This window comes from Cricetulus griseus, chromosome 7, assembly GCF_003668045.3.
Source record: "Cricetulus griseus strain 17A/GY chromosome 7, alternate assembly CriGri-PICRH-1.0, whole genome shotgun sequence".
In the NCBI taxonomy this organism is placed as follows: Eukaryota; Metazoa; Chordata; class Mammalia; order Rodentia; family Cricetidae; genus Cricetulus; species Cricetulus griseus.
In genome coordinates this window covers 89,610,059-89,633,327 of record NC_048600.1, presented here as the reverse complement: position 1 = coordinate 89,633,327, position 23,269 = coordinate 89,610,059, and the positions used below count along the sequence as shown (strand labels likewise).

At 43.6% G+C, this 23,269-nt stretch overlaps 2 protein-coding genes across 3 annotated transcripts in view; one reads left to right on the top strand and one right to left on the bottom strand.

The window, feature by feature from the left end:
• Positions 1-240, bottom strand: part of Tlcd3a (TLC domain containing 3A) — a 29,222-nt gene extending 28,982 nt beyond the window's left edge. For both annotated transcript variants that reach the window (XM_035447515.1, XM_035447516.1), the window contains exon 1: positions 20-240. The gene's annotated coding sequence lies outside the window, so the exon portion shown is untranslated. The remainder of the gene's footprint in view (positions 1-19) is intronic.
• A 114-nt stretch (positions 241-354) lies between these two features.
• The window catches only part of Vps53 (VPS53 subunit of GARP complex), a 139,302-nt gene continuing 116,387 nt past the window's right edge, over positions 355-23,269 (top strand). The window contains exons 1-4 of the mRNA XM_027426707.2: positions 355-581; positions 4,327-4,407; positions 14,977-15,026; positions 17,308-17,374. Coding sequence (XP_027282508.1) covers positions 495-581; positions 4,327-4,407; positions 14,977-15,026; positions 17,308-17,374 — 285 coding nt within the window. The 5' untranslated portion in view covers positions 355-494. The remainder of the gene's footprint in view (positions 582-4,326; positions 4,408-14,976; positions 15,027-17,307; positions 17,375-23,269) is intronic.

Sequence of the window (23,269 nt, the reverse complement as noted above, 5' to 3'; positions counted from 1 at the left end):
TGGCAACACTGCCACTTACCAGCTGGGGTCAGTTCACTCCCGATGGCAGGGGGACACATACTGCCCCTTACCAAGGAGGCCCAGCGAGCGGGTGGCACGCTGGCTTCGTGGCCCGCAGGGCTTGCTTGCCCATCCGTGTCGACACTGTCGGGGCTGCAGCTCTCTGGGGCGCTCCCGCGGCATAAAGGCGCCGGTTGGGGGACGCGCCCCGGGCGAGGGGGAGAGGGCCTCCCCCGGCTTAAGGCGACCAGGGGACCTGTGGTTAAGGGCTGTCTGAGGACAGTCCTGGGACTTGACAGCCATGCCTCCAGAGGTCAGTCCTCCGCTATCCCAGAGTCCCCCGGTTCCCGGAAGTGCCCGGCTCTCCGGAAATGCCGGGCTAGCTGAAGGAGTAGCGGCTTTCTCGAGCGCTGTACCTGGTGGGTTGTAATTCTAGGGTCCTAGTGACAGTGCAGGAGCAGGGTTGGAGCAGGGCGTCGAGGTTGAGCGGCGGGATGATGGAGGAGGAGGAACTGGAGTTCGTGGAGGAGCTGGAGGCCGTGCTACAGCTCACGCCTGAGGTGCAACTAGCCATAGAGCAGGTGAGCGCTCCACCCCCTCAGGAGGGAGCTCTGGAGGAGGGGGCGGCTCTGGCTCAGGGCCGAACCCACCCTCCCAGGCTGGAAAGGTGGCGGCTCGGCGCGCAGAGGGGGTCTGGGTTTTGGTGGAGGTGGGAATGGGTTTCTCAGCTCCTGGACGGAATGCGTCCTCTCTAGGCTCAGGTTGCTACCCTGCTGGGTTTGGGCCGAGATGCTGCTGTACTCTGCCAGGATGAACCTAGGAGAAACCCCGTGACTGGATAATTTAGGTTATGGGAGGTTGTGAGACCTCATTCATTTTCCAGACTGGTGCTGCTTCTCCCGTTTCTCAAGTTAAACCCTTGGAGTGGAATTGGCTGCGGGAGACTTTCATTCCGGAAGCAAATGGCAGAATGGCGGCGGCGGCGGCAGGGGAGGGTGTCATCCTGGAAAATGGCTCTTGTGGTGTGTTTGTGTGTGTGTGTGTGTGAGAGAGAGAGAGAGAGAGACAGAGACAGAGACAGAGACAGAGACAGACAGACACTTGGCACAAGCTGATGTTATCTGTGAAGAAGAAGCCTCAGTTGAGAAATTGCCCCCATGGGATTGGCCCATGGGCAAGTCGACGGGGCATTTTCTTGATTGATGACATAGGAATGGCCAGCCCTCTGTGCAAGGTACCACCCCTGGACGGCTGGGCCTAGGCTGTGTAGAAAAGCAAGCTGAGCAAGCCATGGAATGCAAGCCATTAAGCAGTGTTTCTTAAGGTTTCTGCTTTAGTTCCTGCCTTAGCTTCATCTGATGATGCACTGTAACTTGTAAGCCAAATAAACTCTTTTCTTCCCAAGTTGCTTTTGGTTGGGGTGTCTTATTACAGCAATGGTAAGTAAACTAAGACAGACCTTTACCATAATTAAAAGGTTGAGGGGCCATCGAGATGGTTCAGTGGATAAAGGAACTTTGCCACCAAGCCAGAGGGTTCCCTCAGAACCCTCAAAGTAGAGGGAGAGAACTACTTTTGACCTGCACATACACATGTATGCGCGCGCTTCCCAACACACACATAGGCCACACATATAAATACAGTAAAAATGTTAAAAGGCTGAGAATTTCTGCTGTTTGGTTACATTTTGGAGAGTATTCCTCAGTTCTTTCTTCCCAACAAATTCTCTTGTTGAATAAATCCCCTTGTCCAGTGTATTAATATTTATGGTAAACATACTAGAAGTAATTGTTTAAGCCCCATATAGGTTTTGTTCTTCATAAAGGGAGGAAGACCTTAAGGAATTGACATGGCGTTATTATGTAAGAAAAAGCACATTAGGAGCTAGGGATATGGCTCAGTGCTAAAACACTCATCTCATGTGCCTGAGGATCTAGGGTCAATCCCCAGTACTAGTGGAAAAGAAAAGAAAGGAATAGCATGGCCTCATTTAATGACTATTGGGAAGTTTGCCCAATAACATATTAATTCTACTACTACTAATTCACCTGGCTACATTTTCTGTTCTCAAGTTTTCAAGGTTTAGTTAGCAGACACCTGATGTCAAGATGAGTTTAGATTTTTTTCTTATTTTAATAGTTCAAGATCCTAAAAATCCTGCAAATAGTTGTGCAGTAGCATTATTGTAAAGAGTTTTAGGTTACGGGTTGATGTAATAGAATCATATCTTACCCAGAGGTCAGTTTTGGAGATAGTGTATAGAGTGAGTACCACCGCAGCCATGTTCCTCTTGAAAGTCTCTGAACTGCCTATGAGCTACAGTGTCTAAAGACCTTTTGATAAGTCCCGTGTTTCCTCTGCCAGCACTGGAGCCAGACATGCTCTTCATGGGTGTCACCGGAGGAAGTAACTGAAGTCAAGGGCTGTGGCCTTGTGTGAAATCTGTTAATGCCTGGGATGATACCCAGGGACAGGAAGAGAGGAATGCAGAAACTGGGAGCAGTTAGAGGAAGTGGATAATTCCCTTACTTCCTAATACCAGCTCACAATGGCAGGCCCTGATCCCCATCACTCCCTCTGCCCAGGGCATTTAATTAATTGTGTAGTCACATGTGCATGTGGTGTAATCCCACCATAGGTGTGTAGTATAGAAGTGAAAATGCTGGGTTTCTTTTGTTTGTTGTTTTGGTTTTTGGAGACAGGTTTCTCTGTGTAGCTCTGGCTGTCCTGGAACTCTGTAGAGGCTGGTCTCCAACTCACAGAGATCTGCCTGCCTCTGCCTCCCAAGTGCTGGGATCAAAGTTGTGCACCACCACCACCCGGCTCAGTTTTCCATTTTTTGATACTATCCGAAGCATAAAGGTATCTTCAGGGCAAGCTGAGGCTGTGGCTTAAGTGGTAGAGGATTGCCTAGCACAGATGAGACACTGGGGCTTGATCCCCCCAGCACTACAGTATAAACATATACACAGATATATGCACAAACATACTGTTTTGTGTGAGGAGGAGGGACCAAAGTCTTTATTTCTGCAAGATTTTTTTTTTTTTTTTTAATCGAGAGTCTCATATAACACAGGCTAGCCTAAGACTTCCTAAGTAGCTGACAGTGATGACCTTGAATACCTGATCCTCTTGCTTGAACAAGCTGGGCTTCCTGGCTTTGTGACACAGCATGTAACTAGACAGACATAAATTATAAGAAAATAATGAATAGGTAAATGTTACTTCAGTGTGTGTGACTACTGCCATTCAGGCAACCAAGACAACAGATAGTCAGCAAGGTTTTTGTGTCCTCTACTAGAAGGAGGTGTCCACATTGCAGTCTTTTATTGTGTAAGATGTCAGCACTACAAGTGTTAAAAATTAAAGATTTACTTTGTTAGGTATTTCATTGTACCCTCATCCAAATATTTGTTTCTTTTGACATATATATAAAAAATATTAGCAGGAGCCAAGCATTCTGACCTACCTCTGTAATCCAATTATTTGGGAGGCTAAGGCAGGAGGACCAGTTCAAGGCCAGCCTGGGCCATATAATGAGAATGAGATGCAGGGTATCCTGAGCTACATAGTAAGATCATCTCTCAAAAAAACCAAAACAACAAACTGCATCAGGAAACAGCATCTGCAGACCCACACTTGCTCTGAAGACTCAGAAAGACTTGTGAGTTGGCTCCTCTTACTTCTGATTTTTGCTGGCACTGTTTGGTGCTCCTTCTGTCTTCTCATGACTTTCCTCTCTTGTCTCCTCCATTCCTGTATCCCAGCATCTACTTATTTTCTTGAGAATCCACTATAGATGAAGCATTATAAAAAAAAAAGTTGGAACTTTTCTGTTTTGGTTTTGTCTTCAAGAACCATTGTCTAAGATGGACTGTGGTGGTGCATGCCTTTAATCCCAGCACTTGGGAGATAGAGGCAGAAGGATCTCTGTGAGTTGGAGGTTAGTCTAGTCTACAGAGTTCCAGGACAGCCAAAGCTACACAGAGAAACCCTGTCTAAAAACAAAAAGTACCTACTGTCTAATACAAAGGTTAAATTTTGAATCCCCTATTTTTATAATTTCATTCCCTTGTTTTAGTATTGTTCTCTGTGTGTGTATGTGATATGATGTTTGGGTGCACATGTCTTAGCATCTATGTGGAAGTCAGAAGACAACTTTGTGAAATTGGATTCAGGCTTGTATGACAAGTACCTTTGCCGGAGTCATTTTGCTGGTCCTGTTTCTTCTAATTGGAACCAAAATCAAAAGAGCCAAAACAGACCTATATATATATTTGTGGTGTCCAACATAATGTTTTAATTAATAACCCCATCTTTATGTAGGTATTTCCAAGCCAAGATCCTCTCGATCAAGCTGACTTCAATGCTGTTGAGTATATCAATACTCTGTTCCCAACAGAGCAAGTAAGTATACAACTTTAGGTTTCCTTCTTTTCACTGGCTTCTGGTTTATCCTGTGTGTAGTGATTAGTGTGATAAACAAATGACATTAAATTCAAATCAAATTCTACTGTAACTAACTGGTTCAGTTAGCCAATTGAATTAGCACAGAGTTCTTTTGTTTGCAGAACATATTATTAGAAATTGTACCTTTAGCCGGGCATTGGTGGTGCACACCTTTAATCCCAGCACTCAGGAAGCAGAGGCAGTCAGATCTCTGTGAGTTTGAGGCCATACTGGTCTACAAAGTGAGTTTTAGGACAACCTCCAAAGCAATACAGAGAAACCCTGTCTCGAAAAACAAAAAAAGAAATTGTACCTCTAGTTTGTGAGAGTCTCCCTCACCCTTCACCATACTTTGTGTTATAAATTAGGGTCATAACATAGGAGGGAAAAGTGGGAGTGAGGCAGGCAGGATAAATCCCAACTTACAGAGCAGCATTTAGAATGTAAAGTTGTAGACGTTTTATTTATATTATCTTGTGTGATTTGTCTAGATGGGGTTTTCTTGCAGTAATCCAGAGTTAGAAGCCGGAAAATTGAGGGAAGGCCAGGTAGACTTTGGTCTGCTCACCCACTTTCCCTCCCTTCCTTCCTCCTCCTTTCCCTCCTTCCCCCTCCCTCTCTATTTTTAGACAGGGTCTGATATAGCCCAGCATGATCTTCTCTGTATAGCCAGCATGATCCTCTGGCCTCTGCCTCATTGGTATTGAGATGACAGATGTGTGTCACCGTGCCCGACTTTGGGTTTTTCATTTATTCGCTAAGCCAATGTTTACTGGGTACCTGTCATATGCTGTCAATCTCTGTCCTGGGCATCCTTGCCACTAAGGTGTGTGTGATCAGAACAGAAAGGACACTGTTGAATGCTGTGAGGGAGACAGGGAAGGAAGAGTGCAGTGAAAATACAAGAGGTTTCTCAGGAAAATCTAAACCCAGGAGCTTTCAGCCAGTTTGAAGGGTTCACTTATTCAGTCAGCCCATCAAACTCTCCAGTCGCTTCTGAAGTGATTAAGTACCAGGGACTGTCTTAGAAACTAGAGAGAAATGTCAGTATAGCAGTTAGTTTCTGGACTCATGGAGTACAGCATGAGAAGGACGACAAGAAATGAACCAACAAGAAGTGATTCAGTATGGCTGGTGATCTGCTGGGAGCATGTGTAGCCATCAAACATGGCGGCATGGACAGAGTCCTTTTAAAAGAGCCTAAAGGGAGGCTCTCTCTGAAGCAGTTCCTGTTACATCTAGGCCTAATAACAGAGGAGCCAGGCCTGTGGCAGTCTTGTGAAACACTATTCTAGACAGAGGTAAAGACAGGAAGACAGGGAAAGAAGGCCATTCTAAAAGTAGGAGGCAGGAGAACAAGTGAGGAGTGTAACACAGAAGATCCTCAGAGAAATGCCAACAGCCTCATGCGTAGGCTGGGTGGAGATAACACGGCCTGAAATGGAGCCACCTAGTTTGTGCTTGAAGGAATGAAAGTGAGGCCTATGTAGGTAAAGTTCATTCGTTTACTCATTGAAGCTGGTGGAGAGAAGTTGATTCCAAGATGGAAGAATCAGCCATCAGAGATAGTCTTTATCAACTCAGAACTCACAGTCTGCCTTGACAATCTTCATAGCACTTACATTTAAAAGGAAATATGGATTTGTTGGTGTCAGTAGTAATTATTGTATTGTACACTTCTACCACAACTAAGCTGTTAAGATTGTAGCATTGATCTGGCATTGATTGCACTAGGCATCCTAGGCATTTAACAGTGATGGATCTCCACTGTGTTGACGCCCTTATGTAGTGAGGATAATGAGCAGAGCAATAAGTAAACATGACAGAACACTCAGCTGAAATGTGATATTGGATATGGTGCAAGAAGACTTAAGAATCCAGAGGCTTCCCTGAGGAATGGCACGTAGGCTACATTAAGGATGTTAAACTTTGGTTATGGTCTGCTCCACTTGGCAGGTGTTGACACCTTTACTGGCTGTTGCAAGGGGGAAGAATAGGTGTCAGTGGTAAACAGGGTCAGAGTAGGGTGTGAGCAGTGTAGGCCACGAGCAGCTCACTTGCACGCATCAAATGGAAATAGTGGAAATCTGCAGGTGAATACTCAGAAGTGTGGCGCATCCTCCCGGCACTGTCCACATCCTAACAGACATACCGCCACATTGAACTTTACCAGTATCATCCCGTCTTTGCCTGACTGTAACTTTAATAGCAAAGTTATCTTCTGTCTGTCTATCTCCTTTTTTTCTGATTTGTTTGACAGTCTAGTTTTAAAAAATACATTAATTTTTAAAATAAAATTTGAAAAACGTTAAATTGTGTGATTGTCTTTTTGGAAGTTTTGTAATTAGCCTTCACTGCTCAACATTCCTGAGAAGGGAAGTTGGGGGTAGCTAGTGATAGAGTCTTGGTAACACCTGGCTTAAGAGAGCCTCTTTCTGCTTATCTGGAATGCCGATTTGCTGGGAGGTGGTGATGCACACCTTTGGCCCCAGCACTCATGAGGCAGAGGCAGGAAGATCTCTCTGAATTTGAGGCAAATCTGCTCTACATAGCAAGTTCCAGGACAGCCAGGGCTACATAATAAGACCCTGTCTCAAAACAACAAAAAGAATGCCAATTCAACTAAAAAAATAAACAAAAAAAATCAGTGTTTGAAATCCCATAGGAAGCTGCCAGGTTTTCACCTCTTTCTGAAATGATTGTGTACACACACACACACACACACACACACACACACACACACACACAAAGACACACAAAGACACACACATATGCCCACTTTTAGGTTTTAAAATTTTATTTATTGTTTACATTCCAATCCCAGTTCCCCTTCCCTCCTCTCCTCCCGCTCTGCCACTTTCCCCCCACCTCGCCTCCCATCTACTCCTCAGAGGGGGTAAGGCCTTTTCTAGTCAGTCTTCTCATCTCTTTGAGGTAGGACCAAGTCCCCCCTACCCCCAAGGTGACAGAGGTATCTCTCTCTATAGAATAGGCTCCACAAAGTCAGTTTGTACATTAGAGTTAGATCTTGGATTCACTCATACACTTTTTAAAGTGAAGCATGTTATTCCCCAGATTCAGTTCTATGTCTTGTCTGGTCATGGTTCCACATGCATGATAGTATGCAGTGACATTTCTTACAGTAAGTCAGGAAGTACAGAACACAGGCTCAGGTCATGCTATTTTCCTAGTCCTAGAGTTATACTCAGCTGGCCATCTACAAGCCCAGATCCCCACAGATCTTCATGGAAAAGCAGTAGAGAGTAGTGGCTTAACTTGTCAATTCTTTTAACTCTTTTAACCATGGACCTACAAAAAATAATTTCGAATTTAGATTGTTTCAATGATGTCTAGATATGAAGGTTTAGTGGCAATGTAAGTGAGGCGATGAGGCTGTATTTCTCTTGAATGGTTTGCATGTCTGTGGATGCTGCAGCTGGAGTGGGGGCCACAAATCCTTAGATGTCTCCCCTTCATCACATCTGGGGGAATCTCAGCTTTCTGTACTTAGCAGAGGTCCCTATGTGGCGCTGGAGGATCCAGATGTACTAACACTGACTTGGAAGACATTTTTAGCTTTCTATTAGTTCTATTAGTTAATTAAAGAAATCATTTGTGATGTTATTGGGGCTCTGAGAGGAGATGATATAAAATTTATGAAAATGAGTACAATCCTAGCCCTTAAGGATTGTTTGAGTCTGGGAGTTCAAGACCAGCCTGGACAATCTAGCAAGACTACTAGCTCAAGAGAACAAAAACTGGAGATATAGCTCAGTAGTAGAGCATTTGTCTAGTATTTGTGAGGCTAGATGTTAAAGATCTTTAAAAAAATTTTTTATTTATGTATTTTGTGTGTGAGTGTTCTGTCTGCATGTATGCCTTTATACCAAAAGAGAGCATCAGATCCCATTATAGATGGTTTTGAGCTGCTATGTGGGTGTTGGGAATTGAACTCAGGGTCTCTGGAAGAGCAGCAAGTGCTCTTAACCACTGAGTCATCTCTCCAGCTCCAAGGTTCATTTTCTAATACTGGAAAAAAGAAAAGGGAGAAAAGAAAGGGATATGTATAATCAAGAAAAAAGAAAAAAAAAAAGAATTTAGCTGGGCGTGTTATCATTTGTAATGCCAGCACTTAGAGGCAAGAGGATCAGGTGTTCAAAGCCTAGTGTGGATACTTGGAGAGTATAAGACCATTGTGACCTACTTGAGACTCAAAATAACCCAAATAAGGCACTGGAGAGACGGCTCAGCTGTTAAGAGCACTGCTCTTGTAGAGGACCCAGGTTCAATTCCCAGCACCCACACAACCATCTGAAATGCCAGTTCTACACATTCCAGTGTCCTCTTACAGCCTTCTCAGGCACCATACATCTGGTGCACATACATACATGCAGACACTCACACATCTTCAAATAACAAAACAAACCTTTTTGACTGTGGTACACACCTGTAACTGTACTGCAGGAAGGTCATGAATTTAAGGCAAGCCTTGTCTAATGGCAAAATCATGTCTAAAAAAGAATTACAAAAAAATAATTTTTACTGACCTCAAGATGCTCGAGTCCTTATAATCAAGAAGAAAGAAAAAAAGAAAGAGCAAACAAACAAAACCCAGGCGGCAAATTACCCTAGTCTGTTTCTTAAAAAAGCATCTGTTTTCACAGAAAGAAGAGTAGGATGTAATACTCACAGCACTTTTACCTTCCTGAGGAAAGGGTTATTTTACCGAATTATTAAAATGAAGGAAATGCTTTTCAATAATTGGAACATTTAGGAGCACAGCCTCATTACAGTCAAACCAGATGAGTAATTGTCAAAGACATGTACCACTTCCAGTGATGTGTCCAGTTGATGGATTCCCAGAAGCCTTTCCTCCAACTCCAGGGAAGACTCCCACATCATAGGCTTCACTGAACCGTGGGGTGTGTCAGCGCCATCAGACACAGATAGAAAGGAAGGTCAACTACCTGTGTTGCAGAGAGGTAGCATGTCCTAGGGGTATAGCTCAGTGATAGAACATTGGCCTAGCATGCACCAGGCCCCAACAACTAAAACAAGCCCAAAGATATCGATATCAGTATCTATCTATCTAGATAGATCTATCACACACACACACATATATATGTATATATATTACATAAAATGTATATAAGCAATAGCTATAATCAGAAATATCTCCACAACCTTAGACAAAAATCTGTCCTGTCAGAATCCACTTCTTAAATTTTAACCTGGAGGAGGATGGTCGTTTACCTCATATGGCTCAGGGGGTTAAGGAAAAGAATTTCTGTGAAGTGACCACACTAAATGTTAGCACTTTGTCCCTCATGCTTGTCCAATAGGAAAGCTGTAAAGCTAATGAAATGTGGCCTATTTTTGAGAGAGAGAGAGAGAGAGAGAGAGAGAGAGAGAGAGAGAGAGAGAATATTAGGGATTAAATCTAGGGCTTCATGCACGGTAGGCAAGTGCTCTACCACTGAGCTATGTACTGAGTCCTCATTCTGTTCTTTGATAACCTTATTCTTGGACTGCCAGGTCTTTGTTGTCTCCTAACCTGCCTGTCCAGTCAGTGTCTCTAGGGGTGGCAGAAGGGCATCAGATAAATATGCCCTTAAGATCTATTTTTTTTAAAATGGACCTTGTCTACAAGTCTCTGCTATTTTATTTATTCTTGTGTGAATATGGGTGTGCAGGCTTATTTTTGCCAAGGTATGCTCTTGGAGGTCAGAGGACAGCTTTTGGAGGTAGTTCTCTCCATCCACTGTAGGGTCTGGGAATCAAACTTGTCAGGCTTACACAGCAAGTTCTTTTGCCTGCTGAGCCAACTCACCAGCCCACTCTGATTTTTAAAATGCAGTTGCACATCTGCATAATTATTTTGGGTGATTCTTAGAAAACAAATTCAAGAAATGACCACTGTGTTGCCGTCAGTCTTGTCTGGTGTGGAATGGCTGAGTAAAAAGGCCTGGTGCAGTCGACCCTTGATGTGTTTTTTCTCAGACTGTCTGAGAAAGTAAACCAGAAGTTGGCTCGGATCTGTGGCCTCTGCTAAAGAGAAGCCGCAGTTAGGCAGCACAGGGCAAACAAAAGCCTGCACTTCACTGCATGCTCTTACTGTCTAGATTTTTGGTCACGTATATGTTTTAACACTTTTAATTACCTTATAACTATTTTATAGTTGTAATTAAAACTCTTATAATGTATAATTATACATGCTCCACACATGGTTATATATAAATTATATTATTTTTAATAGTGTCCCTGATTTAGAAAGGTGTGATGACAAATTCCTGACTGTCTTCATCCATATTTCTCAAATGCTAGTTTACAAAAAAATTGTTAATTTTTATTATGTATATATGAGTGTTATGCCTGCATGGTAAATACACCACACATGCCAATGCCCACAGAGCCCAGAAGACAGTATTGGAAGAGGGTGTTGGATCCCCTGGAACTAGAGTCACCAGTGTGGAACCAAATCTGGGTCCTTTGCAAGAGCAGCAAGTACTCTTAATCACCAGGGCATCTCTCCAGCTCCTTAATACTAGCATTAAAAATTTTATTGCTGTTGTTGTTTTCATTTTTTTTTTTTTTTGAGACAGAGTTTCTCTGTGTAACAACCCTGGCTGTCCTGAAACAGGATTTGTAGACCAGGATGAAAGAGATCTTCCTGTCTCTGCCTCCCAGGTGCTAGGATTAAAGGAATGTACTACCATAAGCATTTGTTGTTTTTTTTTAAAGAATTTTTTTGAATATTTATTATGAATTCAGTGTTCTGTCTGCATGTATACCTGCAGGCCAGAAGAGGGTGCCAGATCTCATTACTAATGGTTGTGAGTCACCATGTGGTTTCTGGAAATTGAACTCAGGTCCTCTGGAAGAACAGCCAGTGCTCTTAACTACTGAGCCATCTCTCCAGCCCACCGCTGGGTTTTAAAACGTGTGTGTGTGTGTGTGTGTGTGTGTGTGTGTGTGTGTGAGAGAGAGAGAGAGAGAGAGAGAGAGAGAGAGAGAGAGAGAGAGAGAGAGACTGGTGAGAAGGCTCAACAGGTTCAGGCCATCTGCTGCTAAGTTGAAGGACCTGAGTTTGATCCTGGGAACCCACAGAACAGAAGAGAACAGACTCTCACAAGCTGTCTTTTGAGCATAAAGCTCAAGCCATGGTACTTAGACATACACACAAAAACACACACAAATAAATGAAACATAATGAGAAACTTTATTTTTGCCAGGCATTGGTGCCTACGCCTTTAATCCCAGCAATTGGGAGGCAGAGGCAGGTGGATCTCTGTGAGTTCGAGACCAGCCTGGTCTACAGAGCGAGTTCCAGGACAGCCTCCAAAACAATACAGAGAAACCCTGTCTCAACCAAAAAAAAAATTATTTTTTATTTATGTGTATATGCATGTATCTATGTGTATCTATGTGTGACTGGGTGCCTGCAGGGGCTAGAAGAGGCTGTCAGAGTCCCTTGAGCTGGATTTACAGGCAATTATAGTGCTGGGAACTGAATTCAGGTCCTCTGGAAGATCAAATGAATTTAACTACTGAGCTATTTCTCCAGCCCCCCCCAAAAATGTAAGGAATGTATACAGCCATCTCTTGAATTTGATAATCCTTAGACAAGAAGGTCTTGTTTAAACCACAGCATTATTTTCTAAGAATCACCCAAAATAATTATGCAGATGTATAACTGCATTTTTAAAATATAATACAAAGAATGTATATTTTAAATGTATATTTTAAAGAATATAGGTACACCTTTAATCCCAGTACTCAGAGGGAGAGGCGGGTGGTTTACAAAGTGAGTTCCAGGACAGCCAGGATTACACAGTGAGTCTCTGTCTCAAAACAGAAATAACACACACATACACACACACACACACACAGTTATCATGGCTGTTGTTTTAAGAGTGGGTTCCAGCAGAGTTAGTAGGGCCAGAAACTGTTACTCCCATTTTCCTAGAAACTCAGGGAGGTTGAAGAGCTGCCCTCCGGCGAGTTGGCAGTGGCAGAGGTGGGCCAAACACAAGTCCTGGACCATTCATCGCGGTTCCTATGTAGATGGTGATTTAAATCACACCCAATCCAGTTTTAAGGGACTAACCTAACGGAGTAGGACTAAATTCACCCCAGTTGAATTGGATTTCTCCATTAAAGTCACTTCTCTTTTCCAAATTTCACCTTCTCTCTGGCTGAATGCTTTTGGATTTCTGAAAATTCAGAATAAACCTTGGCTTAAAAGGAGAGTTGTGAACAGGCTACTGTGGCATTTCAGGTCTGTTCCTGGAAGGTTTCTGGCTTCCTCCTGTCAGTAGAGCGCCAGAAGCAATTTATAAGCATAGTTCCTCCTGAGAAAAAGTTTCTGTTGGGGAAGACAAAAGGGGAACTAGAAAATTACCATCCTTTCTATCTTCCACCAGGGGGCACCGTTTAACCACATTTTCTCTCTAGGTTTGTTTTCCTATTCTGTGACAGTCATTATAGATGAATTAAATTTGTAGGCAAATACTCAGAGGCAAAAAGAAGAAACATTGAAATTATTCTTTTCCTCAAGCTACTAATTCAGATTTTCTATATTCCAGCCACTGTCATGTTACAATGTATGGTCTTCCAGACATTTTCTTAACGTATGTACGTTCATAAAAGTAACTTCGTGGCCAGGCGTTGGTGGCACACGCCTTTAATCCCAGCACTTGGGAGGCAGAGGCAGGCTGATCTCTGTGAGTTCGAGGCCAGCCTGGTCTCCAGAGCAAGTGCCAGGATAGGCTCCAAAGCTACACAGAGAAACCCTGTCTTAAAAAACCAAAAAAAAAAAAAAGAAAGAAAGCTTCATTTGCTTAGTGAAGGGTAACATATTATAGAGAGGACCAGCAGGCTGGCCTCAAGTTCACTATCTCTGCTTTGAGTGCTGGGATTAAAGATGTGTGCCACAACTCCAGGCTGTATTTCTTCTTCTTCTTCTTCTTCTTCTTCTTCTTCTTCGTCGTCGTCGTCGTCGTCGTCGTCGTCGTCGTCGTCGTCGTCATCATCATTCCTTCTTTCTTCTTCTTCTTCCTTCTTCCTCCTCCTCCTCCTTTTTTTTTTTTTTTTTTGAGAAAGGGCCACACTAAGAATGGCCTCAAATTCATGATCCTCCTGGCTCAAACTCCCAAGTGCTGAGATTACAGGTGTGTACCATTATGCTTAGTTTTATCAAACAAATATTAAGTGAGTAGCTTGATGAATTTTCTCAGTTGAAGGGCTCTGTCACTCAAGGAGGACCTTGAGGACTAGTACCATGCCCTCAGAGGGCCTCTTAACTTCCTACAGTCACTGGCTTCTTCAGAGAGCCATTGTTCTGGCTTCTAAGGTGAGAAGTAATTTCATCTGTTTGGGAATCACGTTTTCGGAACCATGTTTGTTCCCAGCTTTCCCAGCAGCTGTGTATGAATAAGAATTAGGCATTTTCATACAACTCTATTCATTCATCCCATTTCTTTGCTTTAGTTCATTTTATGGTCTTGTCAGTCTTCTTTTTTTTTTTTTTCTCCCCCGAGACAGGGTTTCTCTGTGTAGCTTTGGAGCCTATCCTGGCACTCGCTCTGGAGACCAGGCTGGCTTGGAACTTACAGAGATCCGCCTGCCTCCGCCTCCCAAGTGCTGGGATTAAAGGCGTGTGCCACCAAGGCCTGGCTGGTCTTTTTTTTTTCTTTTTGGAACAGGGTCTTACTTTGTAGTTCTGGCCAGCCTTGACCCACCTGGCCCTGCCTCCGGATGCTGGAACTAAAAGAGTGCACCACCACACCAGCCCACAACCTTCTATATTATGTGTTAGCAAACTTCCCATAAAGGCCCAGGCAGTCTCTTAGTGCCTGTCACAGCTTCCCAGCTCTATCACCGTGGTATACAAGCAGCTTAGACATATGGGAGTTGACTAATGTGACTGTGTTCCAACACACTTTCAAAAGAGAATGGGAGTATTTGTCAACTACTGCTTAGTTTGAAAAAGAATTGGCTGGAAAGATGGCTCAGCACTCACTGCTGAGGGGAAAAAGTGTGGGGACCGAGTTCAGATCCTGAGCACCCATGGAGACACTGGGCATGGTGGCTTGCCTGTAATCTCAGCAGCACTCAGAAGGTGGAGACAGGGAGTCTCCAGAGCAAGCTGGCAGGAAGTCTAGGTGAATCAGTGGTGAGCTCTGGGTCCAGTGAGAGACCCTACCTCAGTACATAAGGTGGAGAGTGACTGAGGAATACTGCTGATGTCAACCTCTGACCTGTGCACATATGTGTGCTCACAGGATATGCAAACATGCATACATACATACATACATACATACATACATACATACATACACACCCATATGTATACCATGTGCACATATGCACAAAACCAAAAACAGTTTTAAAAATGAGATGATTTTTAAAAGAATTAAGAATAGTGTCAAGATTAAACTTCTTGTGGTATCATCATTTCCCTGTGAAAGAGAATTCCAGAAAGTAAACTAACAGCCAATACTCTTTTTTTTTTTTTCTTCATTGTAGTCTCTGGCAAACATAGATGATGTCGTGAACAAAATTAGACTGAAAATAAGGTAAGTAACACCATATGATTGTTAATTAGTGAAAAATATTGATTTACTCAGATCTGAATCAAATTTTTTGATGAAAGCACTGGAGTCTCAAATATAAAACTAAATCTCCTGGGTTTTCATGTAAACTCTATGGCAAGGAGCTGAATTCTGTGGCCAATGTTTAACTGCTCATGCCAAGTGAAGAGAGCTAGAACAGACTGTTAAAAAAATGGTTATCAGACAGGCTGTGGTGGTGTACACCTTCAATCCCAGCACTCAGGAGTAGACTCAAGAGGATCTCTGAGTTCCGAGGCAGCCTGTTTTATATAGTGAGGCCCCAGACAGCCAGGGCCTACAGTGAGACCCTGTCTGAAAACCCAGCATACATGAAACTGTGGATTCAATCCTAAGCATGGCTTAAACCCATAAACTAGGTGTGGGTGCACACACCTGTAATCTTAGGGTGTGGGAGCTAGAGGCAAGATGATCAGAAATTCAAGATCATCCTTGGCTACATGGTGAGTTTGAGACCTACTTGGGATGATATGAGGCCCTATCAAAAAATAAAGAAAAGGAGGAGGAGAAGAAAAAGTCACTTTCAAAGGAGGCAAAAACTATTCTACAATATTTAATGGTTTTGTTCTTTAGTAGCCTTACCTTTTGTAGTGCTAAGACTCAGCAATGGAGATGGGGTTATACCTGTTGGTTACCTGAAACACCGATATTGATCTGCCGGTTGACTTGGATTTGGTCCAGAATTAAAGACTAGTTAACCCAGGGCCTGGTTGTCCATGTTATCATCTGGTACTTCCTGCCTAGTGACCTTGTTCTGGCTTATCTAGGTCTAGTTTTATAAGTTTTGTATCTAATAGGCACTAAATAAGTGTATTTTCATTATATAAGTAGTTTGATTTCGTTGCTTCAAATGTATTTTGGAGATTTTTGTGTGCGTTTGTTTACTTTTTTTTTTTTTTTTTTTTTTTTTTTTTTTTTTTTTTTTTTTTTTTTTTTTTTTTTGAGACAGGGTCTTTCTATGTAGCTCCTGACTGTCCTGGAACTAGCTCTGTAGACCAGGCTGGCCTCAGAGATCTGCATGCTTCTGCCCCCCCCCCAACAAGTGCTGGGATTAAATGTGTATATCACTATGTCCAGCTTGTTATTGTTTGAGTTTTGATGAGAAAACTCATTTTGAAGATAGAAAACGTTCACTTGAGTCTAGAAGATGAGTTTGTTTTTTGTTTTTTTTTTTTTTTCCTGAACATTCTTTAGGTCTTTCAGTAAAATGCACTGCTCCATAAATGTATTATTCTGCTGGTGCCTTAGAGAAGCACAAAGGTGAGCTAGAGTGAAGCTCAGGGATTAAGATTACTTGTTGCTCTTGCAGAGGACCCAGGTTCAGTTCCCAGCACCCACATTGCTGCTCACAGCCATCTGTAACTCTAGTCCCAGGGGATCTGACACCCTCTTCTGACCTCTGCAGGCACTCGGCGTGTATGGTATACATACATACATACATGCAGTCAAAACATTCGCACACATAAAATAATATGATAAGTAAGTCTTTAAAAAGCCTCCTTGTTGTTTTGTTGGCTTCAGCTATAATGGCTTTAGAAGAGACCTCGAAGTTGCCAGAGTTTATATAGAAAGTAGAGACATCCTGGCGCTCCAGAGAGCCCTGTCAGCTAGCTATTTCCTGCATTCTTGCTACCATACCTTAAATAGATTCTTCAAGTGCAAAATGAAGCTGGCTGACAGAAATCCCTCTGGTAGAGGCGCCATGCAGTGGCTGTTGCTGAGCCTCTGGGAAAAGACATCCCGGAAGCCATAGATCTGCTTCTGACAGGCAGTACCATCAGGGCAAAAAGAGTAAGCACTGACTTCACAAATCACACTGGCTCCTTGGTCCTTGTAAGGTCACCGAAGTAGGGATTTTGCAGTTGCTAATTTGAATTTGCTGGCTTATTTCTGTAAAACATCTGTAACTTTGTCATTGTTGATTTACTCTGTGAAAAACATTTACAGTTTTATTGGTCTTTTCAGCCAGCTTCTGAATGTTAACTCTTACCAGTTTTTAAACAAAAGTAATCCTAAATCTGCACTGGTGGTGACTTCTTGTGTTCGTGTTGCTCCCCGGTCCAAGGCCTCATTCTTCTATCGCTTGTGCTCGTGTGGTTTTCTGCATTAAATAGGTGCAGTCCGAAGAAGTTGATGAGCAAATCACTGATTGTTTCTTTTGGTTTACCCAGAGTTGCATTTATTTGAATGACTTGTGTCCTATCTTTTTTTTTTTTTTTTTTGCTAGGAGACTGGATGACAATATCCGGACTGTCGTGAGAGGTCAAACAAACGTGGGGCAGGATGGAAGGCAAGTAAGTGACACATTCCCCCACATTAGTTACCATCCCCTCATTTATAAGATCAAAAACCAAGTGGCCAAAATGTTGATCAGTTTGTTTGCACTTTATTAGTCTGTTCCATAGACAGCAGGGAGCATGACTGGTCTGCCCTACTATGTCAGGGGTAGTATCTCTAGGCCAGCCATGAGCTCTCACTCAGTGTCTTCCAGACCCAGATCATGTATTAATACACAACTCACCCAGGGCCAGCATCTTGCAGGCTATGATGGACAAACTGAAGAGTCCCAGTTTTTCACCATCTCAGACATTTCCTATGTACCGTGCCTAACTCGAGTCCCTGCTTTTATCTGCCAGCTTGGTTTTTGGGGACTTAGTATTTGATTGCTGTAGATATTGATGTGAGGCAGCCATGGTTCCTCACACTGGTCCTGACAGCCAGCAGGACTGGGTTCATTCCAGTGTTGTGTGATTCCTTCCTCCTCACTGTGGAGGGCTATTGTGAGGGTCTGAAGCGGGAAGAAGCCTCTGGAGAGGAGATATTCTTCGGTGACTAAAGGGTAGATGTTATCTGTTAACCAGTTTCTTTTCTAATTGGATTCTGTTTAGGTATCATATTTCAGAGGTTGCTGTCATAACAAATGCTGAGATTGCCTTTCCCACTTTCCTCTCTACAGTGTCTGGCCCTCCCTTTCATTTAATTCACTTAGTCAGCCACATACTGTTGGGATGGTTTCACTCCTCTCATTTGTCCTCTTCAGCCTTTCGTAGTACTGGGGAGCAAACCCAGAGCCTTGTGCACACTAGACAAGTGTTCCACCACTGATCCACAGGCCCAGCCCTTGGTGGTTTTGAGACAGTGTTAACTGCTTAGCCTCAAACTCTAGGCTGGCCTCAAACTCTGTCCTCCCGATTTTTGCCTGCTGAGTGCTGGGGTTACAGCTGCAGCCCACCATGACCAGCTCTCTGACAGTTTATAGTACAGCTGACTTCTGAAAACAACTGTTTTGCTGCTCAGGGTTAGAGTGTAAGGGTCTAATTCTGGGTAGAAATTTCCTCATCTGCAACATCCCCATTTCTGCTGCTAATGAAATCATCTTGACTCTTAGATTTTTCAGTTGGTTTTGTTGTTGTGTTATTGTTGCTTTTTACTTGTTTTAGGTTTTTTCTATTTATTTTTATTTTATGTGTATGAATGTTTTGTCTGCATGTATGTGTGTCTGGTGCACATAATGAGGTCAGAAGAGGGTGTCAGACCCCTTGGAACTAGAGCTACAGATGGTTGTAAGTCACCATATGGGTGCTGGTAACTGAACTCAGCAAAAGGAAAAGTATCAGCTCAGGACTCCCACGACCAAGTTCTCAGCACAAAGATTTATGTGCTCCAGAGGGACAGAGGGCAGGGGATAAGAGACAAAGACAGGACATAGAGGAAGAGGGAGAAGTGGAAGAGAATAAGGGAGATGGGGCAGGAGTGTTTGTCCTGAAGACAAAGGCCTGCCTCTGGATAGAGAAGAGACAGATGTGACCCACAGGCAAATGGCGGTTTCTAAAGGTAAAATAGGAAACCCCATGTTAGGATGAGGTGTTGAATTTTGATGGGGCATGCTAGTTAGGGTAGTAGTCAAAAGGGGGCTTTTGATCACTGGACTTCAATATTTTGATAACAGGCCCTTGGTAGTCAGCCTCAGGAGGAGAAAGTAGCCAAAGAAAGGAATAGACTTTGGTGGAAGCTTTAGGAGTGTGATCTAATGGTTTTTAGCAAGGCAGAGGGAAAGGGAGAAGGGCAAGGCCTGCCAGAGCCATGTTTGCCAGGCCCAGGCTGGCTAGCGTCCCTTCACTCGGGTCTTCTGCAAGAGCAATAAGTGCGCCTAACTGCTGAGACATCTCCTCTCTAGACCTTATTTGCAGTGTGGGGTGTGTGTGTGTGTAAGAGAGAGAGAGAGAGGGAGAGAGAGAGAGAGAGAGAGAGAGACAGAGACAGAGACAGAGACAGAGACACAGAGAGAGACAGAGAGGAGGAGAGAGGGAGGGAGGGAGGGAGGGAGGGAGGGGGAGGGAGGGAGGGAGGGAGGACCCAAAGTCGTCTTCAATTGCTTCCATCCTATATTTGTGACAGAGCAGCTCACTGAACCATGAGCTCACCAATTTGACTCAACTGGCCAGCAAGCCCCCAAGGATCCTTCTGTCTCTGCCTCCCCCATGTGCTACACCTGGCTTTTACATGGGTTCTAGGAACTGAACTCAGGTCCTCAGGCTTGAGAACCAAGTATCCTACCTGTTGAGTCGTTGCCCCAGCTCCATTTTTAGTTTTATCCATCTCTACTTTCCTATGTTTTATAGCTGCCATTCTTTTCACTCTTGACATACCCCTTCTGTTATCCATCAGTATGTAGTCTGTCTTCGTTCTTTTCCTTATCACTGCTGTTGGTTGCTGTGCTTGCTTCCTAAGACATCCTGTTTCCTGGACTCTGACATGATCTTATTGTTTACTACTTTGTTTTTGTCTATCAGGTCCCATGTAAACAGGACCTTAGAAATCATAAAGAGGAGGAAGGTCCCCTCATTGTGCTGATGAATCCATTTTTCATGTCTAGTCGTGTCATTTGTCTCTTCAGAACACTCTACCTTCAGACATTCCGAGTGCAGTCAGTCACATTCCCTTACTTGCTGCTTGGGGCTGCCGTCCATGTTTCTAACTCTGTCTCTTCCTTTGTTCTGACCACACTGAACACTTGCTGCTCTGCCCCAAGCTTTCTGACCCAAGCATGTGTAGTTCTTTGTACCTCTGTTAGCTATCACCACTGTGGCGAAATAACCCAACAAGAAGCAATATAAGGGAGGAAGGAGTTATTCTGGCTTACATCGGAGGGGACCCAGTCCATCCTGACTGCAAGGCATGGAGCAGGAGCATTAGTCATGTTGCATCTACAATCAGGCAGAGGGGTAAATGCTGTTATTCAGTTCCGTTTCTTCTTTTTATCTCGTCCAGGACCCCGCCCATAGAATTTTGGGTGGGTCTTCCTGATTTATTAACCTGAGCTGGGCCATTCCTCTCAATTTTGCCTCTCTCATCAGGGATTCCAGATCCATCAGGTCAATAATATAATCATCCTATACTGCTAAGGCCTCAGTGGGTTGGGTTTTTTGTTTTTGTTTTCTTGTTTTTTTGGGGGGGGTTGTTTTTTGCCTCCCTTTCTTCCAGTTTTTACATTTCAAAACTACCCATTTAAGGGCCATCCCAAATACTGATTCTTTTTCATATTTTATTTATCCCATCTGAATAACACCAAAGGACTTAGAATTTTAGGCCCAAAGAGACTTGACCTTCATCTGACCCTTTCTGCATCTACACAGGAGAGGCAGATGTGTGTCTTTCCCTCTTGTCACTCCCCAGCCCTCTGCTGTGCCTGGCTTTCTGAGTTTGTGCTCTCCCTTGGCTTACTAATGATTAGATAGATCTTGGCCCCTTGGCTAGTTTGTAGTCTCCTTGAAAGCAAGAACTATGTTTTTCATTGTTACACTTCAGTCCACATAGTCCTGTATGCAACTACAGTGAATATTTGGTGTGTCAGATTATTTATGGCAGACAGACAAATGCCCTTGCACTTTAAAAACTTTATTTTAGTCATGTTTGAGGTGATTTAACGTTTGATTGTGGCAGGGGTGGGGGTGGGATTCCAGTGCTAGGGATAGAACTGGGGTTTCCTGAATGCTAGGCAAGTGTGCATAGTTTTACCACCGAGTAGCATCTCTCGAGCCTGTGATTCATGTGTGAATAGTCCCAGGTTACTGCTATTTGGAATAGCACTACTGTATTTTGTGACTCTGCCTACATTTCGAATAGCTTACCAGAAACCTTAAAATACTTGGAAGAGTCTCAGGTATTTAAGATCCTAAGAATATGAAAAGAAAGGGATTTTTGTTGGGTCGTGCTATGTCCATACACATCCTGGCTGCTTATGTTTTAAGTTGTAGGCCATAAAAGAGCAGCTTGGGGGAGCAAGCCCCAGAAGGGGTAGGCCTCAGGAATGCCTCTCCCCACCTTCACTTGGAAATGGGTCACAGGTTGCCAGCAGGGCAGCTCGTATTTCAGAGAGCAAGACCATGTTTTCAAGAATGTTTAGATCACATTTCAGTCCGTGATGGAATTTTGTGTTGTCTCCTTAGAATCCAGACAGAGAGGAAGCCCAGAAGAAATAATCACTTTTCCTGTCATCCCCTCCATCTGTCTCTTCCAACAGATTGAAATGCCAGCTCAAGCGCGCTTGGTTCTGTCCTTGTCAGCTCCTAGGGATGATAGCATGACTCTGGCCAGTGGTTTGCTGAAAGGGAGTCTCCAGCTGACCAGCACAGACTAGGGGATTATGGGTATGCCAGAATATTGGGTTTTATAGGTCAGCAGGCCCCATGTTCCCTCCTGCCATGGAACATGAGTAGTTTGCTTTCAGAACTTGTTTCCTCAGGGGCTGAGAACACCCAGGAGAGCAGCAGTGGGAACAGAGGGAAGCTCCCTTCCTAGATGGACTCTCTCCATCCCTCTGAGCAGCTTGTCCACTTGTGTACAGCAAACACTTGGCCTTATTGCACATTGTGGAGTCTTCTTTGAGCTGGCTTGCTTTTTGAGACAGGATCTCATGCAGTGCATTCTGTCCTTATAGCCTTCCTACCTCCACCTTCCAAGTGCTAGGGTTCCAGGTGGATGCCGCCAGACCTGACTTTCATGGTCTCTTGGAAGACATTTCAAATGATTTATTGTTATGGAGGAGAGTAGTAAGCATCCATGCCAGTGTGCATGTCAAGGCCAGAAGACAAGTTTGCAGAGTCAGTTCTCTCTCCACTTTTCTTTGGGTTCCAGTACTGAACTCAGCTTATTAGTTTTTCAGGCTACTGAACCATCTCTTGAGCCTTTTAAAAGACATTTTTAGCAGGAGAGTTCTTTTGTGTTGGTGTGTGTGTTGTGCCTGTGTGTGGCATGTGTGCACCAGTGTATGGAGGTCTTGCTTTTTGAAGCAAGGTGTCTCACTGAACCTGGAGCTCACTGATTGAGCTAGGCTGGCTAAACAGCAAGCCCTAGATAGCCAGCCTCCCCAGTACTGAGGTTACAGATACATTTTTGGGGAGTGCTAGAGGTCAAACTCAGGTCCTCATGCTCCTTCACTGAGAACTTTACCAACCCTAAGAACAGGTTGTTTTTTGTTTGTTTAGTTGGTTTTTTTGTTTTTTTATTGTTGGAGGCTGGACATGGTAGCATACACCTTTAATCTCAGCACTCAGAAAGCAGAGGTAGGAGGATCTCTGTGAGTCCAAGGCCAGCCTGGTCTACAGAGCTAGTTCTGGGCCAGTCAGGACTACGTAATGAAACCTTGTCTTGGAGATAGATAGATAGATAGATAGATAGATAGATAGATAGATAGATAGATTCAGAGAGAGAGAGAGAGAGAGAGACAGAGAGACAGAGACAGAGAGACAGAGACAGAGAGACAGAGAGACAGAGAGAGAGAATTGTGGGCTGGAGAGATGATTCAGTGGTTAGGAGTGCTTGTCGATCTTTCAGAGGACCCAAGGTTCCTAATAGCCATGTTGGGCTGCTCACTACTACTGTAACTCCAACTGTGGGAGATTGATGCCTCTGGCCTTTGTGGACACTGCACTCCCATATACAAACCCACACAGAGACACATATGCACATAAATAAATTTGTAAAAAAATATTTGGGCAGATTTTTTAAACTGAAGATCCAATAAGGCCATTTTTTAGCTTTTGGAATACCAGCTGCTTGGCTAGCAATTTGCTAAATAAATATTTTGGAGAGCTTTGATTGTTGACCACCTCTCCTGCAGGCCAGCATGTAGTGGTTTAGTCTGTGACCTCTTCTAACTGTACTACAATGCTCTTACAAAGCCCCTA